Source organism: Triticum urartu, chromosome 7A, assembly GCF_056163025.1.
Source record: "Triticum urartu cultivar PI428250 chromosome 7A, HENAU_Tu73, whole genome shotgun sequence".
NCBI classification, from domain to species: domain Eukaryota; kingdom Viridiplantae; phylum Streptophyta; class Magnoliopsida; order Poales; family Poaceae; genus Triticum; species Triticum urartu.
In genome coordinates this window covers 38,487,110-38,496,284 of record NC_141879.1, presented here as the reverse complement: position 1 = coordinate 38,496,284, position 9,175 = coordinate 38,487,110, and the positions used below count along the sequence as shown (strand labels likewise).

At 46.8% G+C, this 9,175-nt stretch overlaps 2 protein-coding genes across 2 annotated transcripts; both read left to right on the top strand.

Moving 5' to 3' along the window:
- The first annotated feature begins 3,670 nt into the window (after positions 1-3,670).
- LOC125518221 (dirigent protein 1-like) lies at positions 3,671-6,431 on the top strand. Its single transcript, XM_087536856.1, has 3 exons — positions 3,671-4,145; positions 4,299-5,240; positions 5,915-6,431. The coding sequence occupies exons 1-2, from the start codon at positions 3,727-3,729 to the stop codon at positions 4,498-4,500; spliced, it is 621 nt and encodes a 206-aa protein (XP_087392982.1). The 5' UTR covers positions 3,671-3,726; the 3' UTR covers positions 4,501-5,240; positions 5,915-6,431.
- LOC147957435 (ipomoelin-like) lies at positions 5,088-6,148 on the top strand. The gene is made up of 2 exons (XM_087531697.1): positions 5,088-5,240; positions 5,915-6,148. The coding sequence occupies exons 1-2, from the start codon at positions 5,088-5,090 to the stop codon at positions 6,146-6,148; spliced, it is 387 nt and encodes a 128-aa protein (XP_087387823.1).
- Positions 6,432-9,175: the final 2,744 nt, after the last annotated feature.

Sequence of the window (9,175 nt, the reverse complement as noted above, 5' to 3'; positions counted from 1 at the left end):
TCTTCTTCTTTTTTCTTCTCCTCCTCCTCTTCTTCTTCTTCCTTTCCTTTTTCCTCTTCTTCTTCTCCTCCTCTCCTCTTTTTCTCTTCTTCTTCTTCTTTCCTCAAACTAAACTAAACCTAAAACTAAAACTAAAACTAAATCTAAATTAAAAATAAACCTAAAACTAATAAAACAGAAAAAAGGAAAAAACTAAATCTAAACCTAAAACTAAACTAAAACTAAACCTAAAACTAAATCTAAACTAAAACTAGAAAAGAAAAAAATAGAAAAAAAACCCAGAAAAAAGGAGGGGGCTCACCTGGGGCAGGGCCGGTGGAGGAGGGGGGCGGGGCGGTGGAGGAGCTGGCCGGGGCGGCCTGGGGCGGCGGGGGGCCGGGCCCGGGGCGGCGGAGGAGCTGGCCGGGGCGCCCTGGGGCGGCGGGGGGCCGGGCCCGGGGCGGTGGGGCGCGGGGCGGCGGGGCGCCGGGGCGGCGGGGGGCCGGGGCGGCGTGGGGCCGGGGAGGGGGGGCGACGGGGCGGCGCAGGCCCGGGGAGGCGGGGCCGAAGGGGCGGCGGCGGCGGGGGCGAGAGGCGGCGGCGGTGGGCCGGGTGGGAAGTGGGGCGAGGAGAGAACAGAGAGGGGCGGGGGGCATACGGGCCGTTAGGTACTGCCTCTTTGCCGTCCGCCCCTCTTTGCCGTCCGCCTTTTGCCTCTTTGCCGTCTGCTGGCAGACGGCAAAGAGGTGGGCCGTTAAGTGTTTCCCAAACGGGCGGGGGGTGGGGGCCACCTCTCTCTTTGCCGTCCGCCAGCTGACGGCAAAGATTCTTTGCCGTCTGCCAATCTTTGCCGTCAGCTGGCGGACGGCAAAGATCTGGCGGACGGCAAAGAGCTTGTTTGCCGTCCGCCAGATCTTTGCCGTCTGCTTTTTGGTAGCTGATGTCAAAGAGCTTCTTTGCTGTCAGCTAGCAGACGGCAAAGAGCTGACAGATGGCAAATTAGCTGATTCCAGTAGTGATCATCCTCTACTTTCACTGGGAATGATTTTGCATTCTATTGACACACAAAAACAAAAATACAAAAATCTTAATGATAGAAACGCTATAAACAAAAACAAAAAATCATGTAGATTACTTTAATCAAACAAGTATCCATGAAAAAAGAAAAAGGGATCTACATTATATGCATACATGCAAACCCTACATATACCACTAAAATTCAGCATGCATCTTGATACACACGAACACAAAAGAAAAATGAAAAAAAAATCTAATAAAAATACAAGTGCTACACACTGGGGGGCGATTCTCAACTTGAAACTACTATGCCGTATTACTTGATACAAAAAAACCTACAGCCCCACTCAGATCTATTGGGGGTGCGTGCAAACAAAAAGAAAAAAACACAAGCAAAGCTTCTGGGACTCACTTGACCAGATGCACCGGCCATCCTTCTCTCTGTCTGGTAGTGCAGGAGCGGTCGGATCTGAAGGTCAAAGAACCCCTCCGGGAACACCAAGCACTTGTACAGATTTGGGAGAGGGAGAAAATGGAGAGAGTGGAAAGGATAGAGATGAAATGACTGCTCGCTCCCCTCCTCATAATTACCCCGGTGCCCGCTCCCCTTCCCTTCCAGCGGCCCGAGAAGAAAAAAAAAACAACGGAAGAAGCCCATCCCGAGACAAACTGCCCAGCCCACAAAACCACAAACGCTCGCCCGCGGCCAAGCTTCGACGTAAAAAAGGAAACGGGCCGGTCCGCGTCTTAGACAGGCCGAAAAAGGACACAAAAACGACCAACGCGAATCTACAAGCAAGAAACAGATCGGACGGCTAACCAGTCGACTGAGACTTTGTGAAATCTCAGTCGACTGATTTTTAGCAGCGCCGTATCGGTAATGTTGTATTTTTGTTAACAGCTAGCACGTTAAAGCATCTTTTTTAGAAAAGGAAATATATTAATATCACATCTTCTACATCGACTAATGCATATAGCTATTCTTTATTAAAAGCACAAAGCTCCTTAGATGTATCTTAACCTTGGATCGATGTTACACAACAAGCCGTACTAAATGCCATTCTTATTAGGAACTACCTGTAGCAGTACAATTTCCATAGTAATATAATCTCTCGTAATCAACCGCTTGATAGACGCACAATACCAGGTGAATGGTCCCAGTTGTGAAGATAAAGTTCCCTCAGCCACCTCGCTGTTGACACACTCAGCACACACGGGCACTGTAAGCTCTGAGTATGTTTGTCTCCTAGTCTCCTTTAATCAAAGATGGAGATCAAAGGGAGAGAAAGATATTTCTTCTACGCACGTTGGAGTCCGAATCGTCAAGAGCATATGCTGAGCAGTGCGTTCCTGTGCTCGCACACAGCCAATACACAAGCAGCCAGACACGCACAGAGGCACATGCATGCACGCGCACGCTGCACCGAGCATGCGAGCTGTCGCGCTTGTCCTCTCCTGCCGTGTTGCATGAGCACCTTTTACTTAGAGCACCAGTGACCAACCTCCAGCAGAGCTAAGCACGCCAAATGCATGTGTATTATTGAATCTTTCATGTGAATTTTTTATATGAATTCGTATTTCGAAACGTTGCAGTATCCCTGTCCAATTGATAACTATCATACACGCACTCTAAAATTAATGGCCACATGTATGTTACTATAAATTGACTATTTGCATGGTACAGTCTCTTGACCTACCGAGTTTTTCTTTCTGTGTGTTCTAGTAGACTTAGAGAGAGCAGAGAGGTAGAGAAGGCAACCAAAGAGATTTGAGAAAGAGCGTAGAGCCGCCATTGTGCGTATAAAAAGAAGAGGAACACCGTATTGTTGGCAGAACGAGTTAGAACTCACCTACCGCGGCCTTGGATTCCAGAAATCACATGTAGAAATCAGCATGCCTAGTGCTGCCGTGTCTGCTGTAATAGACTGAAGCAGGAATCACGCAGTGCTTTAATCAGTGTCGTCTGCGTAGGAATTAGTACACAAGAGACCTTTGTGCCGAGGCAGCGCATGAACGTCCCAGTGCACAAGAGAGCTACCTGGTGCACTGCGTAGGAATCAGTAAGATACCCTAAGAAGGGTAGTTTGAGAACTCTCATATTTTATCGTAATCGTTTGTGGGCGGTTTGAAAGTTTCCATTAAAGATGTCCTAAGAAGTGTAGTTTGAAAACTCTCATATTACATTGCTTGGGAGGGTCTGGGCAACATATTTTATCATAACCTCTCTGGCCTCATGCAAAAGCGTTGAAGTGAAGTGTCTAAGTCAGCTGGTTTTTAAAGAGCAACTTGTACACGAATAGACTGTTGCAGCATATCCAAAAGGGGGTAACTATGACCGACTGTCCATCACTCACACGTCCATACGCCGGCTCTCTGGTCTGCCATACGCAGCCACAGATGCTCGTGGCGCGCCTGCGCCGGCGCCGGAGTCCGACAACGACGTCCTGGACCAGTTTGCGATGAGGGCGTCGGCGGCCTCCCTGGGGCTGTAGACGTCCCACCACACATGGCGCTCCGGCGTGTCGCATGCCATCTCCTTGCTGACGCACCCCTCCGTCGCCCACAAGGGGCCCAGCCCGCAGCACGCCTCCCTCGTGTTTGAGCTAGCTTGCAGTTCCACCCGGGGCTATAAATAGGACTACGTACGCACCTGGTTTTATCAGCTTCCATAGAAAGACAACTTACACAAGTTGAGTCAAGTACCACGCCGCCACCACTAGCTAGCAAGCAATGGCCACACCCACCGATGAACCCACCATCACCATGGAGACCTGCGGCGACGTCTCCGACGACCCCACCATGGAGACCATCGGTGTCCTCTCCGATGTTCCCATTGTGAGCAAAAGCCTCCCTATAGGCGCCGTCTCCGCCAATTTCAAGGTCACTCGTGGCTTCGGTGGAATCGCGGAGAACGCCAAGGTGAACGTCGATAGGCTGTATCTGCGCCAGATCATGACGGGCTGGGACGCGAATCAGTCGGATGTGATAAAGCCCAATGCCGTAACTGGGCTAGGTAAAACTGCTGTGAACAACTGGGGGATCTATGACGGCCCTGGCCCCAAGGCGAAACTGGTTGCCAAAACGCACGGCATGCACACATTTGCCGGCAAATGGAGCAATTGGTTCACCCTGGTGTTTGTGGTCGAAAGGTACGTAGAGTAACTATTATTGTTTTGTTCCACGGTTTTTGTTTTACATGTAAGGCCAATAATACATGAGAGTCTACCGGGCATGAAACCACTGCTGAGAATGACCTAATTATTATCTAGGAGCAAAAACGATTATATATATTGTGCATGCAGGTTCGAAGCGTCCACTCTTCAGGTTATGGGAGCTAATGATGAGGATGAGGCAGATAATGAGTGGGCCATTGTAGGTGGGACCGGTGAATTCGCGATGGCTCGCGGTATCATCCAGAGAAGAGTATATAGTGTAACAGACAGTACATTAACACATGCGCTTACTATTGAATTCTTCTGCCGCATGAAGGAGGTAAACCTGTAATTAATTTCAGGTCGCCCTCTTTGCATCATATATTCTAGCTCATTGTTGAATTTCTTCTCGTTATCTGATCACTTTGCATTACATATGCAGTAAAATACTTATCATTTCTTTTCTGTTATTTCGAATCGAGCTCATTGTTGGAATATGTTATACACTGGGGACCCCTACTATCATGTCAGTCTCAATTACATAGCCTAGTAGTAGGTCTTGTAAAATCATATTTGGACGGCCATTTTTAGCCTGGAAATACAAACCCCACCAAGGGTCCATTTGTTGCTCCTAGTAGTATTTTTTTGTAAATACAAACCATGGTATTTTCTGTAAATACAAACCCTACCGTGAGACATAAAGAGGACCTGGTCTCCCAAATCCCCCTATAAAAGGGGTTGAGGGAGGAGAGGTGGAGGACTCTTCATTTTTGCCCTATGACTCTGTTTGGCTCTCTCCTTTATTCCTTCACTCCCTCATTTTGTTGGGCTAAACCAACAATCGTGAATCATGATGCCTGATCCTTCATATTCAGGTCGTCCCTTCACCTACAAAAGAGAGGAACAGTTGGTGGAAATAGAGGCACCCTGCCTCGGGAAATGGAAGGCAAATCCCAACGTCTTGAAAATGTGACAATCTACCATGTAGGTGCAGTTGAAGGGTTTCAATTTTCCTACGTTGACGAAGACGGGAAAATCCGCACCACTGATACTTGGGGTCGAGTACATCCTGATCCTTTGCGCAAGACCGAAGTGAGTAGATTTCATATTTTGCTATGCATGTGGGGCGCGGTTGTTTTGCAAATCATGTTATAGTTTAAGCCTGGCTTCATCATGAAAGGACGGTGCAAATCTATGTTTGGTTAGAGCTAAACTAACCTAAACTTGACATCAATTTATGGAAAATATTATCGAACGGTATGACTCCAAATATAGGTATATATATAGTATAATGAAAATATATATTACTTGTAAAATCATACTCACTACGTTTTTTACATTTCGTATTAGTTTTGTTATAAGTCAAACATTTGTATCTTTGACTATATAGATTCATAACATATATAAGATTTGTTTTTTAGATTTACTATGAAAAATACTTTTATAGTATATAATTCATATATATGTTGTGAAACTATAAGGATGTTTTGAAAATGATTAGATGGTTATTAACGTTTGACTTAAAGCACTGCGACCTCTGAAAGAAAAGAAGAGAGAGGGAGTACGTATAGTTGCTTATTTAGTGATATAATGTAATATCTTTTTATGGAAATTAAGATAGTTTGACCTAACATTATTTTAGACTTATATCTTTTTTGGGAGGTATGGAGTTTGTACCTATGTATATCTTTTGTTCTATCACCTAATTAATAAATACTTGATGATATATCTTTTTTCCTCTTAACTTATTATGTGTTGTTTTACAGATAAAGTTTGGCCCATCAGAGTTTGTGAAAAAGATCAATGGGGCTCAGAGAGGAGGCGAGGGCTGGCTGTCAAAATTTGAGATCGTCACCACCCACAAAACGTTTGGTCCTTTTGGAGCTGACAACGGCACTCCAAATTTCAGTTATACCGTGCCGGAGGACGAGACGGTGGTGGGCTTCTTCGCAAACACTGATAACATTTTCGTCACTTCGATTGGTGTTTATACCATCTAAATCATTCAATATTCGACCCTGCGGCAGCCTGCAGTTACCTACATGTTCCTTTTAATCATCAGAGTGTTTGATTTCTTCCCGTTTCCGCTGTTCCAGAAATAAGATGGCTAGCTAACAAGGGTGTGTCCCCCTTGTCTATGCCTATTGCATTGTGATCTTTCATAATCAAATCGGTCGTGTAACATCTTTCTTTTTCTCTTTCGCAATGTTCAATGATGTTTCCAGAGATTGTTTACTTCGGAATAAAACAGATCGTATTGATATGATAGTAAAGTAGAATGAGTAATCACGTTCATGTATTTCCATATCCATATGGCATCAGCCAATCCGCGTCTTCCCAAGCGTCCTTGTTGCTGTTTATTAGGTATGGTCGCCCTAGCGGTGCTACGCCGTGTGCACCTCTATCACTATATCACTGCTATTGATGGCGACTGACCCATGGTCTCGTGCTAGTCCACAGCCTCCTACACTCGTGCACAGTTTCCGCGCACCACGACCGCCCTGTTGCCAATACCCGCCAGTCTCATCTCATGGTTTCTGCTCCAACATTCAGCATCGTGTGTGTCCCACCATAATAGAACTAGCCCAAAATATGCGGACACGCCTAGTGTCTCACTGTGCGTCTCCTGCACTAAGGTCGGGGCTTCTCTCTACAACTCCAGGCAGCTTCATCTTCCTCTTCTTCTACATGGCTACATCTATGCACGCTGTGTACCACAAGAGATATAGTAGCGCATTGACGTGTCTGGCACACTCAAATAGCTCATATATATATATATATATATATATATATATATATATATATATATATGTATATATATAATATGAATTATTTTTAGTAGCATTACATTTTAGCACACAACTCATAGTGTGGATATATAGCCTCGAGTGAGTACGTGACAACCTCACATGATTTTAGAATATGTACATGACACCTCTTGATCATGAGATAGCTTTTCTCTCTCTTTTATTAATAAATTTGGAAAAGCCCTTTGTCATACGCACGATCAAGCAAGGGCCCAGGAGGGCCGGCAGGGCGCCGTCAGTGCAGCTGCCGCCGACGTCAAGCTGTCTTATCGAGTCTTATTAGATTACGGAAGAGTTAAGAGATTGAGTTTGCTTTGTTAGGAAGGAGAATACAAATCCTATAAGGATATACGTGGTTGCTTAGAGGCTAAGTCTCCTAGGACTATAAATACAATGGGCCATGTAATTGTTCAATCTTTAAGAAAAAAAGAAGTCGAAAGACTCTTGCCCCCCGCTCTCAAGCTCTCTCGCGCACCGCCTCCTCTCTCTCTCCTCCCTTGCGCCGCCGCCCCTGCCCCGCAAACCCTATTACATTTGGTACTCGGAGCCACGTTACGATCAACCACATGGAGGACCTCCACGCCGCCCTCGCCAGTTGGGAAAAGAAATTCATGAATTTTTTTCCCTTACCATCGGAACGCAACATATCCAGATCTCTCCACCATCAAGAGGGAGAACATCAACCAGGAAATCGCCGATCCTCGCATGGAACAGCTCACCCTCCAGGAGAAGCTAGCACGCGTCTGCGACAACATCATCACCGACACCGCAGGCATCGAGCAAGCCCACCCCTATAACACCGACATCACCACGGTCCAAGCCAGATTGGATCTGGACGCAGTCAACGACGACGATAGTCTTGCTACGGAGATACAGCAAGCAATGATTGCAACCAACAAATCCTCCGTCAACAGCACGATGAAGGAATCCCCTCCATCGGGCACCACAGAAATCATCAAGAAAGCGTCGCACAACTTCCTTAGAGCACCACCAGTACTATAGCCGCTTTTGCTACTTTGCCCAAATCAGACCGTCGACAACGGCTATCCCCCGGTCATCATCTTCAAGCCGGCCTTGGACGATGACAGAAACAGCCCGCAACCACCCAACGTTCACCTCAACAGAAAGATGCATATCCCAAGGAGATCCCAACATCAACACTACTATCAGTCAATTGGGACAAGAGGTAATGAACTATTACACTACCCGAGATTCCGCCTCATCATCCGACAGGAGATCCCATGGCACGCCGAGATACAACACCACAACCGCCCATGCCGCCGTCTACCGGCGAATGATTTGCTTGTCAGGGGTGAATGATAGAGTTACTCAGCTTGTCACTGCCGTCCACTGCACATTCAAGCCCTCAGCAAAATCATGAGAAATAGAAAATGGGTGATTTCGCCCGGGCGCTACATGAGAATGCTTGGGCACGGGATGTGGACCCAAAAGTCAACACCGCTACTCTGCATGAATATCTTACATTGTGGACTTGGACTATTGGAATAGAACTTGATCAGACACGACAAGATGAGGTATTGTGCTCCAGGGAGACAAGTGGCACCTTCACCACGAGATCAGCCTATGCAGCCAAGTATTGGGGTAGTGAAGTAGACCCAACGGCCGAGTTCACTTGGAAAGCTAGATCCCGTTAAATTGCCGTTTTTCGCATGGCTGGCCCTGCAGAATAGGTGGTGACCTCCGTCCGTGTTGCGCGGAGAGGACTTGATCATCAGGTCCAACGCCTGTTGTGTAACCAGGAGGAGGAAAGCATAGACCACCTACTTATACGCTGCGTTTTTGCGAGACAGATTTGGGCAGCGATATTCCAGGCCCTGGGCAAGCCAGACTGGGTGCCGACAATGAACGACACTCTCTCGGGATGATGCTTTAGCAAAAGCACCAATGGGACACACAAGAGAATGCTGAATGCTCTACATATTCTAGTCATGTGGGAGATATGGAAGCATCGCAATGCAATTGTGTTCGAGAGAGCTATGCCATCGATGAACTATCACTAGTAGAAAACGGCCATTTGTCCCGGTTCGTAAGGCCCATTTGTCCCGGTTGGGGAACCGGGACTAAAGGGTCGTTATTAAAGTCCTAAACCTTTAGTCCCGGTTCTTACACCAACCGGGACAGATGGGTCTCCACGTGGCCGCTGCTGCTTGCCCTGACAGGGGGGCCTTTTGTCCCGGTTGGTACCACCAACCGGGACTA

What these genes read in the sequence shown, in the direction of transcription:
- LOC125518221 (XM_087536856.1), top strand. Translation starts at nt 3,727, where the DNA reads ATGGCCACACCCACCGATGAACCCACCATCACCATGGAGACCTGCGGC. An exon ending in CTGGTGTTTGTGGTCGAAAG is followed by an intron (nt 4,146 to 4,298) that starts GTACGTAGAGTA and finishes TTGTGCATGCAG; the next exon opens with GTTCGAAGCGTCCACTCTTC.
- LOC147957435 (XM_087531697.1), top strand. Translation starts at nt 5,088, where the DNA reads ATGGAAGGCAAATCCCAACGTCTTGAAAATGTGACAATCTACCATGTA. An exon ending in ATCCTTTGCGCAAGACCGAA is followed by an intron (nt 5,241 to 5,914) that starts GTGAGTAGATTT and finishes GTTGTTTTACAG; the next exon opens with ATAAAGTTTGGCCCATCAGA.